This window comes from Chionomys nivalis, chromosome 8 (assembly GCF_950005125.1).
Source record: "Chionomys nivalis chromosome 8, mChiNiv1.1, whole genome shotgun sequence".
NCBI classification, from domain to species: domain Eukaryota; kingdom Metazoa; phylum Chordata; class Mammalia; order Rodentia; family Cricetidae; genus Chionomys; species Chionomys nivalis.
The window spans coordinates 69066316-69094014 of NC_080093.1; the positions used below are offsets into that span (position 1 = coordinate 69066316).

The following is a 27699-nucleotide window of genomic DNA, read 5'->3' on the forward strand; positions in this document are numbered from 1 at the left end:
GAACACTGGACAATGTATTGAGTCCTCTGAAGCCCCAGCCTGCCGACCCGTACACTCAGGAGAGCACAAGTGACTAGGAGGTTGAGTTGCCATCCAGCCAGTGGGTTGTGGTGGACACTCTTAACAGCAACGCTGTGGTGGGGAGGGCGTCAGCAGAGTCTGCCTCCAGTGAGTGGCTGGGTAGATAGCAATGTTGCCTTTGATGACAAACGGGAAGAGGCACTTCTAGCTGCCAAGGCTGACCCCGTGTTTGGGGTCCCCTCACCACAGTGCTGGCCTCGCTCTCCACAGGTGACTGTATGTTTTGTCTCTGTCCTCTTGGCCCCGGGCTCCAGTAGGCTTCCTCTGAGGAGCTGGTTCACAGGTACAGGTGGGAACCATAGGGTGAAGGTACAGAAAGGTGTGGTAGAGCATGGAGAACTGGGCTCCGTGCACGATGTGTTCCTGCGTGCGGAGCCCCAGCATCACAGGAAAGCTGTGCATGACAGTACACATCCGTAGCCCTGAAAGCCCCAGGGGGACAGAAACATGAAGGCTCCAGGGGCTCCTGGTCAACAGAATAGCTAAAATGGTAAACTGCAGGCCAGTGCAAGAGCCTGCCTCAAAAATAAAATGTAAGGTGGAGAGAATCAGAAGTCACCCGACACTGACCTCTGCCCTGCATGTGTGCACATAAAGCCGAAGGATTCAAAAGGAAGGTGAGAGCCTAGCCTGGCACCCAGGAGCCTTGGCTGAGGGTCACGGTGCAGAAGAGGGTCCTGGCACATGGAGGTTGCAGTGGTGGGGCAGGAGGGAGGCAAGGACACAAGGGGGGGGTGTTGCAAGAAGGCCACTGGGTTTAGGAACTGTTGAAGGTCATGGATGTTAAGCCCGCCTGGACACAGAGAAATGGTGTTTCAGGGTAGTCACCAGGTATTTGGCAAAAACAAGGTCCAAGTCACCCCATTGGAAAAGAAGACTGGGTGTGTTTTTAAGTGATGAGATGGAGAGGGGCAGAGTAGGGATAAAGGGCTCACTGGACCTTCTGCAGCACTAGATTCAAGATTTCAAGATTCAGCAGAGATCTTCCTTCCCTCTCCCTCCCTCCACAACCCTGGTGTTGGGAGATGGAACCCAGGGCCTTGCAGGCATGCTGGCAAGCATATGCCACTGAAATTCTTCGTAGGGTAGGATAAATGCCATTTTTAACAGAGTCATCTAAAATGCCAGACCAGGAGGTCTCAGCAGGTAGTGACCACCCTGTTCTCGTGGGTAGACAAGCTGCAACCCACCGGCACCAGGGCACTCCCAGGTAGGGTGACGAAGGATGTGTAGGATAAACCCCGCGTTCTTTTCAGCAAGCAATAGCCACATACAGGGTCAGGTTTGTTATTTCTGGTCCAAAGAGCCTCCTGCAGAGCCGAAGGGACGGGATAAAAGTCCTGTGTAGGCTCACGGAGACACCCGTGCATACACTCTACCTCTCCTAGGTTATTCCCTCAATTCACTGCCTTAGCCCTTCTTTCTGCTGGTCCACCCCAACAGCCTTTCACCAAGCATCCCTGTCCCTGCCTCTGCATCTCTCCCTGCTTCTTGGGCTCTGCCCCCCCCCCCCCCGCCTCCCCTGTGCCCCTCCCGTGGGTGCCCCTCCCTGGACTACAACCCCCAGGCGCCCCCAGCCCGGGGCGCTGCGCATGCCCCCTGCTCCCCGCCCCCTCCTGCTCCCCCTCCCTCCCTTCCTCCTCACCTCCCTCCGCCCCCCTCCCCCGCGCCTCGGCTCCCGCATCCCTCCATCCAACCCTGTGCCGCAGCCGCATCGCCACCGCAGCCCAGGCAGAGCCCAGTCGGCCCAGGCCCCTGTCTCTGCCAAGCCTCAGCTCCCGCCCTCACCCCTCACGCCGCTCACCTTATTCGCACATCCCTCGGAGGTCTAGTCCGGTGCCCCCAGACCCCCGGCCTCCAGCAAAGAGGCAGGAGGCAGAGAGAAGCAGCGGAGGCGGGAGGACGAAGAAGGGGAGGAGGAGCCCGTCGCAGGATGAAGGATCGGACTCAGGAGCTGCGGAGTGTGAGCTAGGGGGTGGGAGAGGTGGGGAGGCGGGACCCTGTATTTGGGGAGCGCGTTGGAATGGAGTGGGGGAGATTCTGTGACATGGGGGGCAAATGATACGATTAGAGGTTGGAAGCCAGGAACCCGAGCATCTCCTGGCACCTGATATCCAGTTACCCTGCAATTGGAGGACAGTGGATGGAAGGAGTTGAAGGCCATTGAGACACAAGGGGGCAGGAGAGGTCTCAGGGGCTTGGGCAGCCCATATGCCCAGGAGGGCCCTGGGTCTAACCTGGGGATGGGAGAGAGCTAATGTCAAGAGCAGACTGGGGGGACACCATCCTCCCTGGAGCTGGTTTGTCAAATTGGGCGGATGGAGGTGGTTACTGGCCAGGCCGGGTCCAGCAGGACCCAGATTTGGGGTGCTATGGAGGACACAGGTTGAGACTAGATGCCAGCACCTAGCAGTGAATGAAATGTGTCGTGGTGTTGGTGATGTGTGTGTGTGTGTGTGTGTGTGCACGCAAGCGCACTGGTGTGTTGCTCCATGGGGAGAGGGCACTGCTTACAGGGGGGAGTGTAGGGGGGAACTGAGTTCCCCTGGGCCAGAGCCTCAGCTGAGGTGACCCCAAAGGTGGGAGAGGAGAGGAAGATCCACCCACCAGGTCACCAAATTGGGTTGTGTGACATAGGCCACATAGTGTTTGGGGGAACTGGGGCATGGGAGCAGCCAGGGGCAGGCTGCTGGCAACCAGGGCCTAGGCTCCAGGAGGCCTGGAGGGCTGGGGGAGGATAGGTCAGGAGCTTGCAGGGGAGGCTGTTCTTTGGAGGGACTGCGATGGCCCCATGAGAATGATTTCGGGGCAGGGAGGGTACGGAAACATTTGGAGAATGACATGGGCCCGAGGAGGCTGAGGTGGCAGTCTGCTGTCTGATGGTGGCCACTGGCCCCTGTGTCCTGATGGAGTGGGTTATGCCAGAATTCCAAGAGACTGTTACTCCATCTGACAGATGAGGAAACTGAGATTCAGGGATGGGAAAGGATTGCCCCAAGGTCATCACGAAAGTGTTTTGTGTGGTGCAGGTCAAATGGCTCAGGGGCCTCCGGGCTGCCAGACTGACATGACCTCTCGGCTTCTGAGATACAAGTTGGAGAGTGGAGACAAAGCTCTGTTGTCAGGAAGCCTCTAAACTGGGGGACCCCAGTTCACAGGGGGTACAGGGAAAGAACACAGAGGCAGGAGGAGCCGACAGTAGAGGGAGGAGAGATGAAGAAGATGGTAGTAGCAATGGCAACTCTAGTCTGCGTGTTTATAGGAAATCACCTCTGATTACCGGCAATGCTATGTGAGTTTGGTGTTAGCATGATCTCATCTCACAGAAAAGGGAGCAGAGGCTCAGAGACGTTAAGGAACTTGGCCAAAGTTACATAGCTAGAAAAAGGGCAGGATTCAAACCCAGACCAACAGCCTTAGTAGCCACTAAAGTAGTAGTCCAGGTGCAGTTTGCAAAGCCCGTTGTCATGGCAATCCCATTAAATCCCAACCAACTTCTGGTAAGGTAGACAGAGAGTCTGCTATGTCTAATATTTGGGAAAACGAAAACCTAGAGGGTTTAAAGAATTTCCCCAGGCTTCACAGCTAAGCAAGGGAGAAAACAGAATTCAAACTCAGATCCCTAGCCGCCAAGATGATGCCATGATTCCTGAACCTAGAGAAATGTAATAAAGTGGGGGTACAACTGTGGTAAAATTGGAGGGAGAGGGAGACGAGAGTGGGGAGCACTCCTCTGAGTCAGGGCTCCCTGCCTAGAGGTGAGGAAACCTGTGGTCAGCGCTGGGAGCGGGGACCAGGTGGCAGGGGCTGAGGGGGCTGGGCGAACACTGATGGCTTTGCTGTTAGTCACAGCTTAGGCAAAGCGGAGGTTTGGGAGGGTGCGGGTGGGGTGGGGTAGGTAGGAGCTCCAGATGTCTGGAGTGTAGGAGCCTCTGCCAGAGTCGAAAGCCAAGCTCTGGGAAGGCAGGGGAAACTCCGCAGGCCTAGGCCCGGAGGACCTGGTGAATGCAGGGTCTGGTTGTCTTGCCAGGGCTCTGTAGTCTTCCGAGGAGTTTTCAAAATCTGTCTATCCTACCGAGGGTAAGGACCCAGACTTGGAAATGAGATTGTCTGGGCTTACATCCTGGTTTAGTTCCTTCATGTGTGACCTTGGGCAAGTTATTGACCTGTCTAGTACTCAGGGTGGTTTGCTGGTGGTGGGTAGGTTTTTGTTTGTATCCTGAACTGTGTGTGTGCATCTGTGTCTGTGTGTGTGTATATCTGTGTGTGTGCATCTGTGTCTGTGTGTGTTTCTATGTATGTCTCTCTCTCTGGTGTGTGTGTGGTGCTGGGATTGGACTGAGGTATTGAATACACCAGGCAGGTACTCTGTCATTGAGCTCCATCCCAGCCTCAGTCTCTTCCTGCGTAATTTGAGTGTAACGGTACTACCTGGTTCCACAGGATTATTTGGAGAATTGAAAGTTAATTAATCCAGGGTGCCTAAGACAGCCTGCTGCACAGCAGCGCCGTGTGGTTGCTATTCCCAGGTGACTTTCCAGTTTCTCTGAAGCATCACGTAAACCCACGTGGATGACACCTAAGTGATTCTGGAATTGCCTGAGGGCTACTGGAAAAAAGACAGACTTGCCAGAGGTGCCACAGCTGGTGGTGCTGGTGTTGAACCAGGGCTTTCTGTCTCAGGTTGCCCAGCTCTATGTATTGGGCACTGGGAGGTACTAGGCTGGACATAGCTCCTCGCAGTGGGGAGGCCTCAGTTGAGTAGGTGTCCCGGGTTCAAGGAGGAAGCCAGCCGAGATAGAGTGAGAGAAAAGAGGAGGACATGTGCCAGCTTGGGGTGGGAGGGCAGGGGGAGGAAAGAAGGAGGGGAAGCTTGTGAGAGCAGGCGAAGACTAACAGATTCATTCCCTCCCCTTGCCCGGGACTTTTCTCTGCCTTGTGTTCTTTGCGCTTGTTTCTTTTGCCCGTGAATACTGTTCCCGCTGCCTTAAGTCCAATTTCTCCCGCACGGCAGCACGATCGGACTCAACTCAAATGTCACCTCCCCGGAAAGACCCTCCCTGGCCACCTGAATAAAGTGCCGCATGCGTGTTTCCATCACACACACACGCACATGCACACACACATATGCACACATGCACACACAACACACACATGCACACATGCACACACAATACACACACATGCACACACATGCACATACACGCAGACACTCGCGCACATACACACACACACACTGTATATCTCCGTCTGCTATTTCACACTTAGGCACTATCTTACTCATTTGTCACTGTTTGCCGGCCCCCCCAACACGCACCTGCAGCTGCTTGGAGAGAAGCCCTTCCTTCCCAGGCCCAGGCTTCTTTTTTTTTTTTTAGACAGAATTTTTTTTTATTAATTAATTAATTTAATTATTAAAGATTTCTGCCTCTTCCCCGCCACCACCTCCCATTCCCTCCCCCTCCCCCAATCAAGTCTTCCTTCCTCCTCAGCCCAAAGAGCAAGCAGGTTTCTCTGCCCTGTGGGAGGTCCAAGGACCACCCACCTCCATCCAGGTCTATTAAGGTGAGCATCCAAACTACCTGAGCTCCCACAAAGCCATTACATGCAACAGGATCAAGAACCCATTGCCATTGTTCTTCAGTTCTCAGTAGTCCTCATTGTCCATTATGTTCAGCGAGACCGGTTTTGTCCCATGCTTTTTCAGTCCCCGGCCAGCTGGCCAGGCCCAGGCTTCTTTACCCCTAGTGCCAATCATATATACTTGTTAATTGAATGAGTGACTTGGGGACGCAAGAGGATCAGGAAGGGAGCAGGTGGGCTCGGTAGATTGATAAGAGGAAAAGAAGGAGCGAAGAGTCAGGCTGGACCGGGGAAGGTGGGGGAGGAGAGGCCCAAGCCAAGGAAGCAGATGGGCAGAATCGTGAGGGTGCAGGAGGGGTCTGATGACGTAGGGCTTGCACCTTGAAGAGCCTGGGTAGGGAGTACATGGTGGTGTGTGTGAGCATGTGTGCATCTAATACCCTCAGCTCAATCTCCAACACCACACACATGCACACACACATGTGTGCACACGTGTGAACACACACATACACACACCAGAACGCTCTTATTGCTGATGTGAACACCTTTGACTTTAAAGAGCCAGATGGAAGCTAGGGGATTGGAACAAATGCTTCACACAACCAAGGAGGCTTCGGAAGGTGACAGGAGCTCTCTTCCTAATCTGAATCCTCCCAGGTGCTCAGCAATTGGTGGACAGTGACAAGCAATGCCCTGCCACCCACCAACACCTGATTGGCTGACCACCCTTGGGCGAGTTATATAATCTTCCTGTGCCTCAGTTTCTTTATCTGTAAAATGGGAATAAGAACGTCTACTTTGTGGAGCGATAGTGAGATTAAATGTGAGGAACTGCTGGACATGGGCTTGCTCCTGTAATCCCAACACTTGAGAGGCTGAGGCAGGAGGATTGCTGCAAGTTTGAGGCTACTCTGGGCCACATAATGAGACCCTGGAAAGAAGTGGGCGGAAGGACAGAGAATAGAAGGAAATTGTGGCCAGGTAGGAATAGAGGGACTGCCACCTGTCTGTGGGATGGATGGAAAAAGCCTTGAGATCCGATGGGTTCCCTTTCCAGCTCCACCTCCAGTCTTGTTTACTATGAAGCCTCAGGCAATTCAGCCACCTGTCTGAATTGTCTCTCATCTGCCACACAGAAGGCCCAGGGCTCAGTCCACCCTCACCAACACTCCCGCTTGCAGCATCAGGCATCTCCCTGCCTGTCTCGTTGCTTCCCCTGCCCTCTGTGGGAGGAGACAGCCATCTGACAAAGGAAGGTACAAGGCCCCGAAGGTGGAAGCACGCACGCCAGTGTCGCTGCAGAACTGGTGCGGTTCGTCGGTCTCTCTGCCTAAAGTTTTCCCACTTATAAAAGAGGGCTGTGATAAATCTGTCTCAGGAGACTGTTGTAAGAATCAAATGAGCCAGGCGGTAGTGGCGCACGCCTTTAATCCCAGCATTCGGAAGGCAGAGGCAGGCGGATCTCTGTGAGTTTGAGGCCAGCCTGGTCTACAGAGCTAGTTCCAGGACAGGCTCCAAAGCTGCAGAGAAACCCTGTCTCGAAAAATAAAACAACAAAAAAGGACTGTCTCAGAAAACCGAGCTGGAATGGTCACTCAGCGACAGAGTGTTGCCCAGCATGCACGAGGCCGCGGATCCCCCATCCCCCAGATCTATACTGAATTAAATGGATGAGCGTGTGCAGGATCTACAGACAAGCACCCCAAACTCTGTAAAGCTCTGCTTGGATGTGTGTCAGAGTTGCAGTTGTGTCATTGCCTTACAGGGTGTGTTATGTGTTTGTTTGTTTTAGATAGGGTCTCACTAAGTAGTCCTGTCTGGCTTGGGGCTAGCTGTGCAGACCAGCCTGGCCTTGAACTCACAGAGATTCACCTCCCTCTCCCTCTACTGTAATTAAAAGTGTGACCAGGTAAATGTCTGTTCTTGAGACAGGATCTTTTGTTTTGTTTTGTTTTGTTTTGTTTTGTTTTGTTTTGTTTTGTTTTTCGAGACAGGGTTTCTCTGTGGTTTTGGAGCCTGTCCTGGAACTAGCTCTTGTAGACCAGGCTGGTCTCGAACTCCCAGAGATCCGCCTGCCTCTGCCTCCCGAGTGCTGGGATTAAAGGCGTGTGCCACCACCGCCCGGCTTGAGACAGGATCTTATTCTGTAGTCAGACTGAGCTGGAACTCACTTGCTTCAAACTCATGGCAATCCTCCTGTCTCGGCTTTCCATGCTGGGTTGTAGGTGTTTACCACTGTATCTGTCACCTCACAGAGTTGTTTATTTATCTACTATGTGTGAGTGTTTTGTCTGCACCTTCACCACAGGCGTGCCTGGTGCCCCCAGAGGCCAGAAGAGAATGTCTGAACTCTCTGGGGTTGTTGTTCCTGAGGGTCTGAGCTGCCTCATGGGTGCTGGCTTGGAGCCTGGAGCCTATGGAAGGGCAGCCAGCTCTTCACCACTGAGCCATCTCTCCAGACCGTGGTCTTGTTTTATTTTTAAGATTTTAAAATAGATTTTATTTATTTTTGTTGTTGTTTTCGAGACAAGGTTTCTCTACTAGCCTTGTCTGTCCTGGAACTCACGTGTTGTAGACCAGGCCGGCCTCAAACTACTGGGACTAAAAGTGTGCATCACCGCACCAGACTCAAAGTATTGTGTGTGTGTGTGTGCTTGCACACGTGAGTGCTGAGTGAAGGAGCCTGCAGAGACCAGAAGAGGGCTTCAGACCCCTGGAGTGGAGTTACATACAGGTGGTTTTGTGAACTACCCAACATGGATGCTGAGATCCAAAACTTGGGTCATCTGCAAGACCAACACACACTTTCAACAGTTGAGCCGTGGCTCCAGCCCCCTCTTACAGAGTCTTGAAGAAGGTCAGATGAGATGAAGAGAATGTGAGAGGCCCGTGAGAGGCAGGGGCAGACGGCCCTGTGGTGGGGTTGCCAGGGTGCAACAGGAGCTGGCCTGGGAGGGAAAGGAACCAGTGGCAAACAGGGCTCGGGCAGCAGTTCTCTAGAGCCTTGGGGGAAGCAGGCTGTGTTCTTGGATCATGGTGTCCTGGTCCTACTCGGCCTTGGGCAGATCACTGCCCTTTGCCCACCCTGGCCCCGTGCTCCTTCATCGATGAAATGGGAACAGTATTTGTTTAGCTGATCTCACTGGACTGTGGTGGTGAGGATCAAAGGGGATTATGATTGTGAACATGTTTGGACACCCAGAGGGATTTTAGCTCTCTGTAATTATTAGCCCAACCAAGTCATACTCAGGCCCTTCTCAAGGGCAAGTAGGGAGGTAACTTAGATACTCTAGAAAGAGTCTTAGGAAAGAGGTGCTGAAAACAGCAGGAGAAACTGAAATCAGACTCTAGGAAGGACTTCAAGTTGGCACGGGAAGGGAAATAGTCAGAGAAGAGGAAGGTTCCTGGGTACCTAGACCAGCCAGGGTTCTCCTGACCTGCGTGAAGCTGGTGGAGGGTGAGCGGGTGGAGGATGGGAAGGTCAGCAGGAGTCTGTGACCCTGGAGGCTGGGAAGCTGGAAAGTTCCATAAGAAACTAGTGCATCCTAAAGATGAGTCCTTCTCTCAGAGGCCTGCAGGGCCAGCATCTGCCAGGGGCAGTTCTGGGGCAGAGAGACTGGAGAAGCCAGAAGTCTCAGAAGGGTCTTCCAGACCCTCAAGTTTGAATAAAGCAAGACCTGGGCAGAATCATGTGACTTTCTGGCCTACCACAGAAGGTGTCTTCTGGGTTTTGCTGATCCCAGAGTTGCCCAGGATCTGTGGATCCCGAGTAATCTTGGTATCTTGGTTGCATCTTGGTCCCTTCTGGCTCTGTGTAGGTTCAGTCTGAACAGATGCATCTGAGTCAAGTGCTGTTCCTTCTTCTCCTGTCGTCTGATCTGCTCCGGGCGGGTCAGCTCGCTGCTTCAGGTCCCAGAGGCTCCACTTCCAAGCAGCTGCTGCCTGGCTCCTGTCTTGATCTCATGCAGGCTCTCTTGGCTACATTCTGTCTGAACTCTGGCTCAACCTGTCTGGGTGTCAGACTGAGACTGACCCCTTAACTTTCCACTGGGGCTGATTAGGGCTCCATACTTAATGTCTGTCGATGGCTAAGTTCAACTTTGCCTTTGGGAATTCTGTCCCAAGCAAAGAAGAGTGGGGATCCCAAGGGAGTCCTTTTGTGCCTTCTGCCTAACTGGGTGAGAATGCCGTCCTGGGACTCAAAGAGGTTGGGTGAAAAGGCAGTAAGTACTCCATGCCCCGGGGACGTGACTGCAGGTTTGTGTGTCCACACGTCAGTAAAGCAGCTCTGCCTGGGTCTGTATGCGGTGGATGTCAGCGCGGCAGTGAGGCTCCATGTGGGTGTTGGGAGCCTATTTCTGTGTGCCTGTGTGTCAGCTCTTCTGTCTGTGTCACCGGTCCGCCTGGAGATGGCAGTGTGGGTGGGTAAATCCCTTTGTATCTCTGAGCCCTGAGGGTGGAGGGGTTGAGCAGCTGCAGGTTGCAACTGGGAAATCCAAGTCAGAGAGAGTTGGTGGGTGTGCGGCTGGAAGGGACTGGAAGAGAGTGAGCAAGCGACTGGTGTGGGGGAAGGGGGTCTCCAGCAGCAGAGTGCAGTGGGAGGAGGAAGGCGTGGGAGGAAGCAGGTCAGAGTGCTGCAGACCCGGCTCAGCCAGCCCTTGTTGGGCCTGGCTGTGCTCGCTCAACTTGGCACCAGCTACTGGCAGCTTGGCAGCCATGCGACCTTCCATAAGGGAATGAATGGTCAGGTCGGGGCAGGGAAAGGGGAGACCCGAGCAGGCGCTGCTAAGGGATGGTGGGAGGGTTCAGAGCCCGGGAAAGCATTCTAGAATCCTCATCAGAGACCAGAGGCGACCATCACAAACGTGACAACTAGCTGGTTGTTGAAATGTTGCCATTTGTGTCTAGCAGTGAATAGCGACAGCCTCAACTAATGTCTCTTTCAGAGAGACCGAACACCTGAGGCTGTTCCTACCTCAGGGAACGCCTTTAGCTGACTCCCTTTAAGGTACCCTAGCATCCGAGACATTGTTCTTCAAGTTACCCAGCTCTGGCTCTGAGTGTTGTCCTTGCCAGCCCTCCTGACTAGGACCCTTCCTAGGCTCTGAGCCTACAACTGGTGCCATTCGTGTGTGAGGCAGGTAGAGGACCAGAGGGCAGACACATCAAGCTTGGGGAGCGGGGTAGAACTGCTCACAGGTCTGGCCTTGCTCTGCTCCCCAGGCGAAAGACAGTGATGATGAAGAGGAGGTGGTCCACGTGGATCGAGACCACTTTATGGATGAGTTCTTTGAACAGGTAGAGCCCCCAGTAGCCCCGGCCCAGAACTGTGCCCCTCCCCAGCAACATCCTTTGCCCTTTGCACCCCTTTTCCTGCACACTCCATGGCCTTCTGCGTTTGGCCCATTTCACTGAGCACTGGCTAGTTGTCCTGATCCCCTCATCTGGCCCACCAACTTGGGTGAGGTGGCACTGAGTTCCTGCCCAGGTGGAAGAGATCCGAGGCTGCATCGAGAAACTGTCTGAGGACGTGGAGCAGGTGAAGAAACAGCACAGCGCCATCCTCGCCGCCCCCAACCCGGATGAGAGTGAGTGCTGCTTCAGGGGGACTCAGGGGCGGGAGCCCCATCCAGGTTCTCACTTCCCTGTTTGCCCTCCCCCCAGAGACCAAACAGGAGCTGGAGGACCTCACGGCAGACATCAAAAAGACCGCAAACAAGGTCCGGTCCAAGTTGAAAGGTGAGTGACTGAGTGACGCAATCTTGAATCTGCGGAGAAAGATCTCCACTGCGCACTGGACAAAACAGGTCCCTGTAAGCAGTGCTCACAGGCTTCTGGGGACCAGATTCCTATTCAGAGAGCTGATGGGGAAGTGAGCTGGGTAGGGTTTCCGCCTGAACTGCACCTGAGAGCCATTAATCAGAGGAATGCAGATTTCCAGTCAGTCACGGTGGTGATGACCTATAATCCCAGCACTCAGGAGGCTGCCACAGGAAAAGTCAGAGTTTCCGATGAATGTGGGCTACATAGTGAGACCCTATTTCAAAAAATCCAGGGAGAAGGGGGAGGGGGATGAAAGAAACATCCTCCTCCAAGGTTTTAATTTTGTTCAGTCCTCATTTGTCCTGAAGAGGCTCTGAGCACGACACTGAGCACCCAGTAGGTGGCTCAGCAAATGCTTCTGAATTAGTATCCTCGGCTCAGGACAGATTGGACCGTGTGGCTGACATCAGGGGCTGGCACGCTTTCAGGAAGGCCTTGCCAAAGGCTCATGCATTCACTCTAATTTAAGGACTTGGGTGTTGGTAATAATCACCTTCCCCCAAAGCACTGTGGGCTGGGAACCTCCTTGTCGGCTGATGCCAGGGGAAGAGCAGCGTCAAGGGGCTGCCACTGGCATGCCCTGGGAATTCAGCAGCAAGTTACCAAGTGCCTGCAGCCCTGAGGCCCGTTGCTGAACTTTAGACAGGCTTTATTAAGGGCCTGTCCCCCAAACCATTAGCCTTCCCTGGGGCGATTAGGAAACAAGCTTCCTGTCCTTTTGGACTCAAGGGGGGGGCCTTTTGGGAGCTTCTGATGCTGACCTGTAAAGATAAGCCCTTTGTGGGTGTGCTCTGGGGTCATTGTCATGTAATCTGCATGGGAGGAGTTCAGCCTGCGAGGTCCACTCACTGCGGACAGTCCCTGTCCGTGTCCACAGTTTGCTGGTCAGTATAGTAGGAGAAACTGAAGCAATTATAAAATGTTTTGCCGGACGGTGGTGGCGCACGCCTTTAATCCCAGCACTTGGGAGGCAGAGGCAGGCGGATCTCTGGGAGTTCGAGGCCAGCCTGGTCTACAAGAGCTAGTTCCAGGACAGGCACCAAAGCTACAGAGAAACCCTGTCTCGAAAAAAAACAAAAAACAAAAACAAAACAAAACAAAAAAAGGTCTTTTTTTCCTTATATTTTTGACAGCGAAATATTTTTCTCAAGATGAAGTCTTACCAAGAATCTCAAATAGAAAACATAAAAGTTGCCAGATGTGGTGGCGCACACCATTAGGCTCGGCGCTAGAGAGGCAGAGGCAGGTAGATCTCTATGAGTTCGAGGCCAGCCTGGTCTACATAGTGAGTTCTAGGAGAGCCAGAATTGTAAGGTGACATTTTCAAAACAAACTCCATAAAATTCAGGTAGCAGAGAGGCATAATAGTATGCCTCTATAACTTTAGCACTCAGTGGGCTGAGGTGGGTGGGAGGGTCACAGGTCCAGGACTCCATGGTTTCTTCAGACCCATTGTGTCCTGATCTAGAACACGTTCTAGAAGCCACGAGGAAAACATTGTGGTCAGGGGTTCAGGAATAGTTCCAGACAGGAGACAGGAAAAGTAAAGATCGATTACAAAATTGACCAGACACAGAGAGGTGGTGGCGCACGCCTTTAATCCCAGCACTCAGGAGGCAGAGGCAAGCAGATCTCTGAGTTTGAGGCCAGCCTGGTCTACAAGAGCTAGTTCCAGGACAGGCTTCAAAGCTACAGAGAAACCCTGTCATGAAAAAAAAAATTGACCAGGAAAAAAAATTCCCATCTTTTCCATTTTTTTTTCCAGTTGGTGGCATCAGGGTGACCTTGAAAAGTTGTCTCAGGAATTCGAACCCCAGTTTCTAGTGTGAAATACCAACCAGGGCCGGGCGGTGGTGGTGCACGCCTTTAATCCCAGCACTCGGGAGGCAGAGGCAGGCGGATCTTTGTGAGTTTGAAGCCAGCCTGGTCTACAGGCGCTAGTTCCAGGACAGGCTCCAAAAGCTACGGAGAAACCCTGTCTCGAAAATCAAAAAAAAAAAAAAAAAAAAAAGAAAAAGAAAAAAAAAAGAAATACCAACCAGTATCACTGAGTTCCCAGAATCGTTGTAAAAGACCCCTCTACAAAGAGTTGGCCCTAGCCCCAGGTCTCATAACATGGCCCAGCAGGACGTAGGTCCCTGGATCCCTGGTGGTGAATGCCTGGTGCTTTCTCTGCGCTGGCACAGCCAGCAATAGCACTCAATCACCGTTCCTGCTTCTGCCTACAGGAGAGTCTTGAGGTGCCATCTAGCTCCATTCCTCCCGACTGCCAGGAGGACAGAGAGATGGCATTTTCAGGACTGGCCCAGAGGTCCCAAGTCTCAGCAGCCTGGGTGATTCATCCCTGCTGCACTTTCTGATCTGAATGTGAAGAAGCTGTTCCTGCAAGCTCTGCTCAGAAAATCTGAGTAATGGAGTCGGGAATCCACGGTCCAGAAGCAGTACAAAACATCCTTTAGAAGTGGAAACTCAGCCGGGCAGTGGTGGTGCACACCTTTAATCCCAGCACTTGGGAGGCAGAGGCAGGTGGATCTCTGTGAGTTTGAGGCCAGCCTGGTCTACAGAGCTAGTTCCAGGACAGGCTTCAAAGTTACAGAAAGAAACCCCGTCTTGAAAAATCATAAATACCTAGGTAGGTAGGTAGGTAGATAGAAGTAGGAACTCAGCTAGGCAGTGGTGGTACATGCCTTTAATCCTAGCACTTAGAAGACAGAGTTGGAGGCCAGCCTGGTCTACAGAGCAAGTTCCAGACAGCCAGGGCTACCTAGAGAAACCTTGTCTCAAAAAAAACAAAAGATAAAACAAAAAAGAAGCGGGAACTGACAAGACAGGCAGGGCAGGAGAGCTATGTTTTCTCTGTTAGAATATCTACCTATAAGCTACAGAATTCTCATGAAAGAATGGCCACCAAAAAGTCAGAAGGTAGTGGGGGTCTTGCCTGTAGGAGCAGCTACTCAGAAAGTTGAGGCAGAAATGTCTTTGAGTCCACAAGTTTCAGGCAATGTAAAAACCACACCCTGCCTTTAAAAGCACACACGCACACAAAGTGCTGGTGGGTTTTGCTTTTTGTTTAGAGGTAAAAGGAACTGGAGACTACTTTGGGGGGTGTCCCCTCTAGCAAATGGACTATATTCCCTCCAAGGCAAAATTCTTCCATTAAAACAAAGCTTCTGTCTGTTGACCTTTTGACTCTGTCTCTTTCCCTACCTGCCTTCGGAAACTCCCTCAGATTCCTGCCTATTTGGCAACCTGCAAAACTAGACCTCCCCACAACCTGTTTCTTTCTTTCTTGCTTTTCATGATTTTTTTTGTTTTTTTGCTTTGTTTTGGTTTTGGTTTTTGAGACAGGGCTTCTCTGCAGCTTTGGAGCCTGTCTAGGAACTTGCTCTGTAGACCAGGTTGGCCTCAAACTCACAGAGATCTGCTTGTCTCTGCCTCCCAAGTGCTGGGATTAAAGGTGTGTGCAACCACCGCCCAGCAACCATAATTCCTTTCGTGGAGCATGGTGTCTCTTCCCTTAGCCTGAACCCTACCTCTTCCTACACTCCAGATCCTGGTCCCTTTCTCCGTCTCCCGCCTGTAACTGTGCCTTTTCTACCATAGCGATCGAGCAAAGCATTGAGCAGGAAGAGGGGCTGAATCGTTCCTCCGCCGACCTGCGCATCCGCAAGACTCAGGTAAGCTCAGCGTGCAGGGGACCAGCCCAGGCAGGAGTGGTCTCTGTCGGGGGGCTCTGGGCGGGGTTGTGCCAGACAGCAGAGCGAAGGATGGAGATACGGTTTTGAATTCGTGGGAAGCTGCTGCTGCATCCTTCTCAGCCTTGTGTTCATGACACCCAGCTGTGTCTTTCCCGATTCTCTAGCACTCCACTCTCTCGCGGAAGTTCGTGGAGGTAATGACCGAGTATAACGCAACCCAGTCCAAGTACCGGGACCGCTGCAAGGACCGCATCCAGCGGCAGCTGGAGATCAGTGCGTGTGCCCCTCCCCATCCCCAGACTCCCAGGACTTGACAGGCCCTCTCCACGGGGTTCCTCCCTGGAGCCAGCACCTGGCCTGAGCCTGGAAGGGTGGGTCCTGGGTTCCTGTTCCCTTCACCCCACCACCTCAGACCCAGTTCCTGAGCAGGAAGTTCTTTCCTCCACAGCTGGCAGGACCACCACCAATGAAGAACTGGAAGACATGTTGGAAAGCGGGAAGCTGGCCATCTTTACGGACGATGTGAGCCCCTGGGTCGGGTCAGGGTTTGTCGGGAAAACATTGGCCTCTCCTCCATGTCCACTCTGGAATCTCAGACAATGGACAACTTGGACCAAGAACTGGGAGATTCCATGGGGGCGGGGCAGGAAGGCACCTCCGTGGAAAGGGTCAATAGCGCTGTGCGAGGCATTTTTTCACACTTGCAGGGTTTTTGTTTGTTTTTTGAGACAGGATTGTTTCAAAACTCACAACCCTCTTGGCCTCAGCAGGAAGTACAGGGGCGCACCACTGTGTCTACCCTCATTTAATCGTCTTCAAAATCTTAAAGGTAGCTCCTTTCTCAGATGAGGAAACTTGAGCCAGAAGGTGACATAACTTGCGAAGAACTTGACTCCAGTCTTAATTTCTTTCTTTCTTTCTTCTTTTCTTTTTTTTTTTTTTTGTTTGTTTTTTGTTTGTTTGTTTGTTTTTTCGAGACAGGGTTTCTCTGTGGTTTTGGAGCCTGTCCTGGAACTAGCTCTTGTAGACCAGGCTGGTCTCGAACTCACAGAGATCCGCCTGCCTCTGCCTCCCAAGTGCTGGGATTAAAGGCCTGCACCACCACCGCCCGGCCAGTCTTAATTTCTTTTCTTTTATTTTTTGCGTTTCTTTTTTTTTTTTTATTGATATTTATTGAGCTCTACATTTTTCTCTGCTCCCCTCCCCCTTCAACCCTCCCTCAAGGTCCCCATGCACTCAATTTACTCAGGAGATCTTGTCTTTTTATACTTTCTACTTCCCATGTTGATTATATCTATGTAAGTCTCTCTTAGTGTCCTCACTGTTGTCTAAGTTCTCTGGGATTGTGATTTATAGGCTGGCTTTCTTTGCTTTATGTTTAAAAACCTCCTATGAGTGAGTACATGTGATAATTGTCTTTCTGTGTCTGGGTTACCTCACTCAAAATGATGTTTTCTAGCTCCATTCATTTTCCTGCAAAATTCAAGCTGTCGTTATTTTTTTCTGCTGTGTAGTACTCCATTGTGTAAATGTACCACACTTTCTTTATCCATTCTTCGTTTGAGGGCTATAATTTAGGTTGTTTCCAGGTTCTGGCTATGACAAACAAAGCTGCTATGAACATAGTTGAGCACATGTCCTTGTGGCACGATTGAGCATCCTTTGGATATATACCCAAAAGTGGTATTACTGGGAGGAAGGTTGTTTCCTAATTTTCTGAGAAATCGCCACACTGACATCCAAAGGGGCTGTACCAGCTTGCATTCCCACCAGCAATGCAGAAGTGTTCCCTTTTCCCACAACCTCTCCAGCATAAGTTGTCATCAGTGTTTTTGATCTTGGCCATTCTTACAGGTGTAAGATGGAATCTCAGAGTTGTTTTGATTTGCATTTCTCTGATGACAAAGGATGTTGAACATTTCCTTAAGTGTCTTTCAGCCATTTTAGATTCCTCTGTTGAGAGTTCTCTGTTTAGGTCTGTATTCCATTTTTTTTTTTTTTTGGTTTTTTTTTTTTTTTCTTTGGTTTTTTCGAGACAGGGTTTCTCTGTAGCTATGGAGCCTGGCCCGGAACCAGCTCTTGTAGACCAGGCTGGCCTCGAACTCACAAAGATCTGCCTGTCTCTGCCTCCCGAGTGCTGGGATTAAAGGCGTGCACCACCACCGCCCGGCTCTGTACCCCATTTTTTTAATTTTATTATGTGATCTTTTGGTGTCCAATTTCTTGAGTTCTTTGTAAATTTTGGAGATCAGACCTCAGTCTGATGTGGGATTAGTGAAGATCTTTTCCCATCCTGTAGGCTGTTGTTTTGTCTTGTTGACCATGTCCTTTGCTTTACAGAAGCTTTTCAGTTTCAGGAGTTCCCCTTATTGTTTCTCTCAGTGTTTGTGCTGCTGGGGTTATATTTAGGAAGTGATCTCCTCTGCCAATGCGTTCAAGTGTATTTCCCACTTTCTCTTCTATAAGGTTCAGTGTGGCTGGCTTTATGTTGAGGTCTTTGATCCATTTGGACTTGAGTTTTGTGTATGGTGATAGATATGGGTCTATTTTCATTCTTCTACATGTTGATATCCAGTTACGCCAGCACCACTTGTTTTTTCCATTTGATACTTTTTGCTTCTTTATCAAAGATCAGGTGTTTGAAGATGTGTGGATTGATATCCGAGTCTTTTATTTGGCTCCATTGGTCCTCCTGTCTGTTCTTATGCCAATATCAGGCTGTTTTCTTTACTGTAGCTCTGTAGTAGAGTTTGAAGTCAGGGATTGTGATGCCTCCAGAAGTTCTTTTATTGTACAGGATTGTTGTGGCTATCCTGGGTTTTTTGCTTTTCCATGTGAAGTTGAGTACCATTCTTTTGAGGTCTTTGAAGAATTTTGCTGGGATTTTGATGGGCATTGCGTTGACTCTGTAGATTGCTGTTGGTAAGAACACAGTCTTAATTTCTGAGTCAGAGCTCTTCAGTGTGGTGACCGAAGCGACAGCGTTCTCCCCTCCCCGGGCCCACAGGACCCACAGCCCTTTCCCCCTTCTTAAAGCATGTCATTCTCTGTCACTCATTTTTTGGGGGCTTTTCACAGGGCCGTGTTCTGTTATATGTGAGCACAGGGGCTTCCCCCAAACCCAGGTTCTCTTTCTCTTTGTGGACGTGTGCTCTGGCCTGCCCAGTCCTGTGTCCATCTCTGGCTCTGTGGCCAGATGGCTTTGGGAGATGGGTGTAACCAGGTATAAAGTGTTCACTGTGGTTGTCTAAGAGTTTGCTGTGAAATGTGGTATTTGTTGAGTTGACCCCGGTGGGCCAGTGAGACACCCTTCCTCCTTCCAATACAGCTCTCCTCAGACTGTCTTGTCTCTGTGTGAGACTGGAGAGGAGCCTGGTGGGCAACTCCAAGAGGTCTTACTTTAGTGGGCAAGAGCTGGCCTCTGGCCAGGCATGGTGGTGCACAGCTTTAATCCCAGCGCTTGGGAAGATCTCTGGGAGTTCAAGACCAGCCTGGACTATATAGCTTCCAGGACAGCCAGGACTACATAGGGAGACTTGCCTCAGATGATAGATAGATAGATAGATAGATAGATAGATAGATAGATAGATAGATAGATAGATAGATAGATAGATAGATGATAGATAGATAGATAAAAAAATAAAGGGTTGACCTCTGCCCGCTGCATTCCATTGTGGCCGTGGAAACCACCTTTATGGAACTCACTCAGTTTCACAACGATGTCAGTGGGATTGGGAGCCTAGATGGGCTGAGGAAATGGCAGATGAGTCCTGGATGGGCTAAGGAAAAGGCAGATGAGCCCTAAGTGTTGGCTAGGATTATTAATACTGGAGTCAAGGAAGATGTTAGGAGTTGTCATTGAGATGGATCTTAAGAGACAACAGGATGGGGCTGGAGCGATGGCTCAGTGGTTAAGAGCACTGGCTGCTCTACCAGAGGTCCTGAGTTCAATTCCCAGCACCCACATAGTGATCTCAACCATCTGTAACTATAGTCCCATGGGATCCAATGCCCTCTTATGTAGATGATGTACATACAGACAAAACACCCATATATGGAAATAAATAAGTCTTTTAAAAAGAACAAGAGAGACACCAGGATCTGGGGAGTGATGATTTAGTGCTTATGGAGCCAGAGTTCAACTCTGTCGGGCTCACAACGTCCTGCAATTCCAGCTCCACGGAATTCAAGTCCTTCAATCCACATGGGCAGCTGGATTTACATTCTAGTGTAAACACGTACACATTTAAAAATCTAAGCTAAAAAGGAGAAGCAATGAGTGTTTAGATAATGAGAATATTGGCGAAGAGCAGTCAAAATATAGACAGGGAGACGGACACTTGCAGGACAGCTGCTGGGTGACCTTGGCGCTTACAATAGGGGCAGGAAATATGGGTAGAAAGGGTCTATTTTGGGAGTGAGTGAGCTTGGCGTGAGGGAGAGTGAGAGGGTGGGGAGGAGGGTTGCTCCCCATGTGTGGGAGGGGCCAGAGTGGCGGTGTGTGGCCAGGGTAATAGGGAGTCCTGTAGGCACCAAAGGGAAAGCAGTTGCCCACTGTGTTCTAAACTCAGTAGGAGCCAATGGCCTGGGTCAGGAGCTGAGGGGACGCTGTAGCTGTGAGCTGGAATTTCTCCTCCTCATCTCGAGACTGATGTGCATCTTGTTCTTATTTATCCCCTGCTTCATTTCACGAGGCTCCCGTTGACTTGCGGGCACACTGCCTCCACATCTGAGCCTCTGCCTTTTGCTGCTTTCCCACCTGCTGTATCTCGCCATCGCCCGTCAGCTTTGACCATCTCTCTTCCCAGGGCTTCCCTGGTGTGTGTTCCACTACAGGAAGCCCTGGGGCGAGATTGCCAGCCTTCTACAAGCTTTATTTCTTGTAATTCAACAAACTTCTTTTGATGTTTATTGTGTTCCAGGGATTGTTCAAAGTTACACCAAAGACACATTCAATTTCACAACAGTCTTTTGAGATGGGTGCTATTATGATCATTCTGCCTTCCTTCCTTTCCCTCCCTTCCTCCCTTCCTTTTCTTTTCTTTCTTTTTCTCCCTCTCCCTCCACCTCTTTTTCTCCAGATAGGGTTTCTCTGTGTAGCCTTGGTTGTCCTGGAACTCACTCTGTGGACCAGGCTGACCTCGAACTCACAGAGGTTTGCCTGCCTCTGCCTCCCAAGTGCTGGTATCAAAGGCATGCACCACCACACCCAGTCTATGGTCCATATTTTCTAGGTGGTGGCTAGCAAGGTCCAGAGAGGGTAAATAATTTGCCCAAGGACTTGCACCCAGCCCCTCTAATTGTTAAGTTGAAACCGTTACATGGACAAAGGGTGGTCACAGCCCATTCTTCCCCGCACCGCCCTAGATCAAAATGGACTCGCAGATGACAAAGCAGGCACTAAATGAGATTGAGACCAGGCACAATGAGATCATCAAACTGGAGACCAGCATCCGAGAGCTGCACGACATGTTTGTGGACATGGCCATGCTCGTGGAGAGCCAGGTACAGGCTGCACCAGTCTGGGGGTCCCCACGAGCCCCAAGGGTGCCTTTTCTAGCCAACTCTCATTCTCCCTTCTTCACATTCCCCTGTCTGCAGGGCGAGATGATTGACCGCATCGAATATAATGTGGAACATTCCGTGGACTATGTGGAACGAGCTGTGTCCGACACCAAGAAAGCTGTGAAATATCAGAGCAAGGCGAGGAGGGTAAGCCAGTGGAGGTAGCCTGTCGGGGGTAGGGGATCAGTGGGCGGGGTGTGGCAGTTAGGAAATGGGTGAGAGGCCTTATCTCTGGCTCTGACCTCTTCCTGTTTCTGTTTTCTCTCCCCTCTTTCCTCATGTCCTATATCCCGACTCTCCCTTCATTTGTCTGTCTGTCTATCTGTCTCTTTCTCTTCCTCTCCCCCCTCATCTTTGCACCTGCAGAAGAAAATCATGATCATCATTTGCTGTGTGGTGCTGGGGGTGGTCTTGGCGTCATCCATTGGGGGGACCCTGGGCTTGTAGGGCCCTACCCTTCTCTTCCCTCAGTCCCTCTCCACTCATCGGGAGCAATCCCCCGCCCCTCACTCTCCCCTGCTCCGAGCTCACTCCCAAAACAGACCCAGGCAGTTTCAGCTCCTGCCACCCTCACGCACACCCTGGAGTCCCTGGCTCTCACTTTGCCATGGATCCCCCCTCCACCTTGCCGCACATAGATAAAAGCAGGCGTGATCACACATGCACACCAACATGCATGCCGCGGGCACATGCTCAAGACGTGTGGACACCCCAGCGTGTATGTACTTGATGTATGTAGATCCCCTGAACCTCTTGCTGCCACCTCCATCCTGTGTGGTCTGAACTTCCCTCTCTCCTGTTGCTGTGCAGACTGTGGCCGAGTAGAACACAGCAGCCCGCCATACCCCAACCTGTCTTCTGTGAACAGACACATGTAGTGCAGGTGTGTGCGTGTGTGTGTGTGTGTGTGTGTGTGTGCATAGATCTGTGGCCATACAATGTGTGTACATGGAGTTTTCTAAGTGTGAAAACCCAATGCAAAAGCAATTCCTCCACTGACCTTCTCTCCTATCTGCTCCATCTGGAGTGGGAGGTATGTGTGAGAGTAATTCCCAGCCTCCGAGGATCCAGGGAGGCCCAGAGACCATGGCACATGTCTCCTGTGATGTAGAACTCACAAACTCGCCTGGCTCAGTTACTGCCAGGGGTTCACTTCATGTCCTGGGGACTCCCCCCACCCGTGTGTGTGTGTGTGTGTGTGTGTGTGTTGAGCCTTGAGTTCAGGGGAGGCAAGTGGAAGCCTGTGTGTAAATGATAAAGATCCTGACTAAGTTTGTATGAGTGCGTATTTTCCCTAATAGATGGTGATGTAAAGGGCTTGTGCACAGGACTCTCTCTCTCTCTCTCTCCTCTCTCTCTCTGTGGTGTAGTGTTGATAATCTTCTCTTAGACAGAACCATCCATGCTGTGAATCAGACACTAGTTTTGAATGGGTAGAGAAAGCTGTCACTAAGCTACTGGATACGGCTGTGTACGTGTGCACCCTTATGAACTTTCTACATGTTTCTGCACACGCGTTTCTCTTTAAGTTCATGCTCCCCAGGTTTGTTTCTCCAGACTTAGTTGCTCCCTCCCTTTCCTCAGAACAGCGGCTCACACTGCTCCATCAGGAGTGTGCCAGTGCCGTTTCTTCCCTCTCCAGACCATCTGACGGGAGCACACACCCAGACTCTCACCTCTCTTTCTGCCTGACAGCAGTACTGAGCCTTGAACAGCTAGCACGCCCTAGTGTTTCACAGATGCCGAGACTGAGGAAGTTCCAGAAAGGTGGTCACACAGGGGCTGGGACCTCACACACACAGCATGGTGCCCATCTTGGGCCGCACCAGTTTGCACACGAACTGTCTCCTGGAAGGAGTGTGGTAGCCTAAGGAGGTAAGATGCCAAGGGCTGCTCCAGACAGGTGGGAAACCATGGCATTTACCCTTCCTGCCTCTCAAACTCACCTCGAAGCTCTTGGTTGTCCTCACTGCCTCAGCCAATGCTCTGAACTCTTCCTCGAGGAACTTGGGTTTGGGCAGCTGGATTTTACACACACCTGAGCAGCTACTTAGGGCCATCCTTGAATCTGTCCCTCAGACATGTGTACTGCTGGAGCATCAGCCATGGCCACTACCACAGCTGGATGACAGGGAGGTTGAAACAGGGAGCATCCTCCGGTGGTGAGGAATGGAGAAAGCCCTTCCACTGTGTGCACAGCTATGTGTGCACTTTGTGGGCTCTCTGGGAGCAGGCAGGATGTCAGCGGGATAAAGGACAGTACTGCAAGTCCTGTGAACGTGTAGGTGGCACACAGAGGCACATGTGTCCTGGCCTGCAGTTGGGTAGCCATGTGAAATGTGTGTGAACACAGGTGCATGCAGGACGAGGGGAGAGGGGGAGTCCCTGAAAATATGGCTTTCTAGATAGAAATGTTCTGAGCAAGCCCTGACAGCTCATCTCTTCCCTGTCTGGCTGTTTGAGCTCTGCCCACCTGGTGTGTGTGCGTGTGTGCATGTGTGCATCCACATGTGTGTAACCCCCAGGTTAGCTGTGCTGAGGAGGGAGCCTGCCTATCCATTTCCAGAATATTCTTCGGCAGGATAGGAGTTCGCCCAGAGCTTCGTGCCCCCATCCTTGACTTCTCTGGAGATGCCAGAGGAGGCCCCAGCATCTACCCACTTCTTCCTTCAGCCCAGCCAGAACCCCCTTCAACCTAGGTGTTTCTAGCAGCCTCCCTGACACCCCAGTCACGGTGTTCCCAAGGACAGACTGTGGCTGGCATGCTGCTTTTGCCTCTTTGAATGGCACTGGGCCCAGGGCTGCCCACCACTGGGCCTCAAGTGGATTAGCAGTCCTGAGTCTGCTGTAACCCAGCTTTCCACAAGACCCACACATCACATGATGGACAAGCTTGTTGACTGTTGTCCATATGTGTGTCCTGGATGATTGTCTGGGGGCTGGTGTCTTTTGCATGTTCTCAGATAAGTGTGTGCCGCCTGCCCTCCACACACCTAAAACCATCAAGCCCAAATGTGCCCTCGTGGTGGTCCTAGGCCCAAGCCAGGACTCAATGCTTCCATTGTCCCTTCCTTGCCTCTTACAAAGCCCACCATGTGTCCGTCTCCTGTGCCCGTGGGTCATCACGCTCTTGTCATGCCTTGAGCGTGTACACATGATGTGTTCTGTGAACTCACCCTGCCCTGCCCACCTCACAGAGGACAAGATGGCTGGTCCCTAGCTCCCTTCTCCCCATCCTAACCTCTCCCCACGCCCTGCTGTGCAGCTGTGTGCGTTGGTGTGTTTCTGTGTTGCTGGCGTGTCACGTGATGTAGCCATGTTTGCTGACATGAGCCCCTGCCCCCTTTTTTTCTCCATTGGTTTCTAGAACTCTCTCCCTCCCCTCCCGAGGGGACAGGACTCCTGGGGCCTGGCTGGGGGCCCAGAGCCTGGCCACCCTCCTGTTAGCCCTCAGAGTCTTATTTCTCTCTATTGGTGATCAACTTGCAAATGGATCAAATACAGGAAATTTTGACCCTTGCCCCAGACCTGCATGTCCTGTCCCCAGAGCGCCCAAACCCCATCCTGGGCCAGGTTGGGCCTGGTGGGACGGGAGAAATAGCAACCAATCCAACAGCGGGCTTGCTGTGTGCTCACTTCCTTCTGTCCCCACATGGGACAGGCGCCGCCGTGGTGACGGGAGGCACTGTGGGGAGGGGAGACAACAGGTAGACCCAGACTTGGAAAAGGATTTTAATCCAGGCTTGGCCCGGTACCACATGGTTGGCCCCCTCGGCAAAAAGCTAACAATATCACAGGCACTGAATGTGGTTGGAGAAGACATGGAAACTCACTGATTTCTTCAGCTTTCTTTAAAGCAAATTAAAAGATAAATGTCTAAAAGAGATAACACTTTAAAATAATGATGGAACTATAACCCCTTAGGGAGAGCCAGATGTGGCAGAAGCCAGGTCTGAAGACCACCTGGAGTAAGCAGACCAGCGTGAGCCCCTTCCTGCTTGAGAAACCGGAAGTGGGAAGGGTAGTGAGACCATTTAGAAATCAGTTTTGCCACTCAGCTGGCAGGCCTCAGGACCAAAGATAGGCGGCCTGTTCCTAAACCCTGTTAGAACTCAGAGGCTGGGATAACACCCAGGCTCAAGATCTATATAGTGAAAACGTGGCACGGTTCCTACCACCCAGTCAGGCACCACAGCCCCTAGCTTCAGAAGGCAGTCGTTTCTCTCCATCCAGGCTCTGAAGGTTCAGAACCTTGATTGTGTGCCGCAGTGGCCTCTAGTCCCTGGCCCTGCTGTCACCAGGCCGAACCCTCCAAGGCCTGCACCCAGTGAATGGTGCGGGCCTTGCTCTCTTCCCATGAGAAGAGGGGCTTGTAGCCAAAATGGCGCTGTGCCTTGTTGGTGCTGACAGTAAAGGTGGTGTTGGCCACGGCCAGAGTGTAGGGATTCAGCAGGGGTGTGTACAGCACCAGTGGGCGGAGCAGCCACTGCAGCAGGGCATTGAGGGTAGCCAGCAGCAGCAGCAGCCAGTAGGGCAGCAGTGGGTGGGTACCTATCAGCCGAAGTCCACAGGGACCCAGAAACTCCATGTTGAAGTCCTCGTAGCTCTTATAAGGTGATTTATCATAGCAGAAATACACCTGGCCACCCATGAGTTCTGCCCGCTGCTCCAGCTCTCGGGCCACCAGCACGTGCATCCAAGCCACGTTGCCTACCAGTAGGGAGGGAGGCAGATAAGCCCCTGAGGACCCTTGGTCCAGGCCCCTGTTTGGCCCAAACCTCACTACCAACTGGTCAAGGTGGCTCTCCCCCACCCCTGTAGCCACCTGCCCTCCCGGATATCCTGTAGCTACTCGGTTCCTGTCTGGATGCTGCCCTTGTCTTTCTCTGGAGAACTGTCCTCACCCTGCTTCAGTGCTCGGCATAACCCATGACATGTCAGCCCTCCCAGCTGGCGTGGAGACTTTCTCTTGCGATCCATGCAGAAAGTGCCCACATGATCACAGGGCCAGGGGACACTCGTGACTCTGCCACCTTCAGAGCCAGCCCCCTTGCACTGCTCTCGGGCTCCCTTTGCCTTGCTCTGTCCTTACCAACATAGACTCGACCGTGCTCCACAGAAGCTGGGACGGCTCGAAAGAGCCGACCCCCAAAGCGCAGTCCTTGGTTGTAGAAATCTCTCATGACCTGATGACCTTCACCGTAGATGCCCGTGGGTCGAAGGGCACATGTTACCAGGGGTAGCCCTCCGTTGACCTGGTGGCAAAGGGAACGTGTTGGAGCACACGCCTCTATCCTGGCCACCATGGGGTGGAGATGAATGCAAAGAAGCCTGGGGGTCAGGTTCTCCTCTACCTTCAGCAGCCCAAGCCCTGTTTTTTGCAGCCTACCTTCCTTCCATTGGCTTCCAGGACCAGTTGCTCAGCAAGGGCTTTGCTGCAAGGGTAGGGGTGCCTGTGGACTGCTTCATATGGGGTGTCCTCATTGCCCCTAGAGGGGGAGAAAACAGACTCAACGCTGGAGGTAAAGGGCCTCTGACTCTGACATTCAGTGGGGCTGAGCTCACCTGTAGAAGGGGTGGCCCTTGATATTAGGTCCCACAACTTCCATGCTGCTTGTGTAAACCAGGAACTGAGTTCCAGTCCGTATACAAGCCTCGATCACATTCTGTGTGCCTATGAAGGGAAGGGACAAATGCAAGCTGTCTTCTTCCTGCCTTGACATCTTTTTCGGCTTCACCCTGTGTCCAGGGTGAACCACCACAGGTCAGGAAAGGGTGGGGGAGCAGTGACGGGGCCCCGTTATCAGCAGGATAGGCTCTCAGGAAAATCACAGGATGCCCATGCTAAGGTCAGGCCACATGCTAAGGAATGACGGGTGTCACACGGAAGAACATGTAGGTAGCACCTCACCCTGCACGTTCACTTTGTGGATGGTCTTTGGACTGGCCTTCCCAAATACATCCACCAGCCCAGCTGTGTGGATGACCACATGAGATCCAGCCACGGCAGCTGCCACCTCGTGGGCCTGAGTCACATCCCCCTGGATGGCAGTCACCTGCACAGGCCCTGGTGGAGAAGCCCAAGGCAGTGTCAGAGCTGAGGACTTAGCCGGGTGCTGAGTTCGGCCTGCATGCCCCCGGGGGACCACGTGTTCCCCGTGACTCACCCATCCCGTCTGCGTGAGCTGGAGGACAGACATAGGAATCACCTTTTCCACAACTGCACAAATCCCAGTTTGGGGAGGTTGGGGCGCCACACCTACTGTCCCACTCAGTCACCTGTTTTCAGCTCCTCCAGCCAGGAACCAAGGTGCAGGTCAAAGACACGCAGCTCCCGAAGCCTGGGCTCCCGCTCCAGCAGCATTCGAACAATATGCTCCCCCAGGAAGCCACAGCCACCTGTGACCAGGTAGACCAGTGTTGGCACCTGTGCAGATTCTGCCATGCTCAGCTGTGGGAAGAGAATTTAGCTCACTAGAATTGCCAGACACCACCTGCTTCAACTATGTGTTTTTCCTAGAAGGGATCTAGTAGGTGGGGCGATAATCTAGGTGGAAAAGGCTTAGTAGCTGTGGGTTGCAGTTGTGTGCTGGTAGCAATCAGACTGCCTACCCTCTTACCCTGCTAAGTCACTTGGATTGGATGCAGAACGGGTTAGGGATTGAGGTGGATGGAAAAAATGACTGGGGTTACTAAAGAAGGGAAAAAAGGGAAAGAGTCGTTTAGAAAGGGTGCAAGGAGGTGGTAAGGACTGAGCAAAGTAAGAGAAGGGCCCCTTGGGCTCAGTATCATCTCTGCCTACCTGTAGCTAGTCCCAGGGAGTCCAAACTGGCCACTGGGAGAGGCTGTGTCCTGGGCTGGTGGGCCAGCTAGCTGCACACAGGCTTCCTTCCTTCCGCTTGCTCCTCCTCCCTGGCCCATTCCAGGAAGACCAGCCTAGCCTCCACCC

The 27699-nt window shown here is 52.0% G+C and overlaps 2 protein-coding genes across 3 annotated transcripts; one reads left to right on the top strand and one right to left on the bottom strand.

Annotated features, from left to right (window-relative positions):
• The first annotated feature begins 1744 nt into the window (after positions 1-1744).
• Stx1b (syntaxin 1B) lies at positions 1745-24365 on the top strand. The gene is made up of 10 exons (XM_057779591.1): positions 1745-2044; positions 10888-10962; positions 11153-11252; positions 11329-11403; positions 15091-15164; positions 15350-15458; positions 15634-15707; positions 20553-20690; positions 20787-20897; positions 21117-24365. Exons 1-10 carry the CDS (start codon positions 2015-2017, stop codon positions 21195-21197), a joined length of 867 nt encoding a protein of 288 aa, XP_057635574.1. The 5' UTR covers positions 1745-2014; the 3' UTR covers positions 21198-24365.
• A 177-nt stretch (positions 24366-24542) lies between these two features.
• Hsd3b7 (hydroxy-delta-5-steroid dehydrogenase, 3 beta- and steroid delta-isomerase 7) lies at positions 24543-27669 on the bottom strand. Of its 2 annotated transcripts, XM_057779589.1 has the most exons (7): positions 27553-27668; positions 27030-27201; positions 26662-26817; positions 26316-26424; positions 26140-26239; positions 25843-26005; positions 24543-25460 (listed from the first exon to the last, which is right to left on the bottom strand). In XM_057779589.1, exons 2-7 carry the CDS (start codon positions 27193-27195, stop codon positions 25045-25047), a joined length of 1110 nt encoding a protein of 369 aa, XP_057635572.1. In that variant the 5' UTR covers positions 27196-27201; positions 27553-27668; the 3' UTR covers positions 24543-25044. The 2 variants fall into 2 exon arrangements, with proteins under 2 accessions (XP_057635572.1, XP_057635573.1); XM_057779590.1 differs by lacking the exon at positions 26662-26817 and having other exon boundaries at positions 24575-25460; positions 27553-27669.
• Positions 27670-27699: the final 30 nt, after the last annotated feature.

What these genes read in the sequence shown, in the direction of transcription:
- Stx1b (XM_057779591.1), top strand. Translation starts at nt 2,015, where the DNA reads ATGAAGGATCGGACTCAGGAGCTGCGGAGT. An exon ending in CGCCCCCAACCCGGATGAGA is followed by an intron (nt 11,253 to 11,328) that starts GTGAGTGCTGCT and finishes CCCTCCCCCCAG; the next exon opens with AGACCAAACAGGAGCTGGAG. An exon ending in TGCGCATCCGCAAGACTCAG is followed by an intron (nt 15,165 to 15,349) that starts GTAAGCTCAGCG and finishes CCGATTCTCTAG; the next exon opens with CACTCCACTCTCTCGCGGAA.
- Hsd3b7 (XM_057779589.1), bottom strand. Translation starts at nt 27,195, where the DNA reads ATGGCAGAATCTGCACAGGTGCCAACACTGGTCTACCTGGTCACAGGT. An exon ending in GCTGGAGGAGCTGAAAACAG is followed by an intron (nt 26,818 to 27,029) that starts GTGACTGAGTGG and finishes CTTCTCCACCAG; the next exon opens with GGCCTGTGCAGGTGACTGCC. An exon ending in CCACAAAGTGAACGTGCAGG is followed by an intron (nt 26,425 to 26,661) that starts GTGAGGTGCTAC and finishes TTCCCTTCATAG; the next exon opens with GCACACAGAATGTGATCGAG.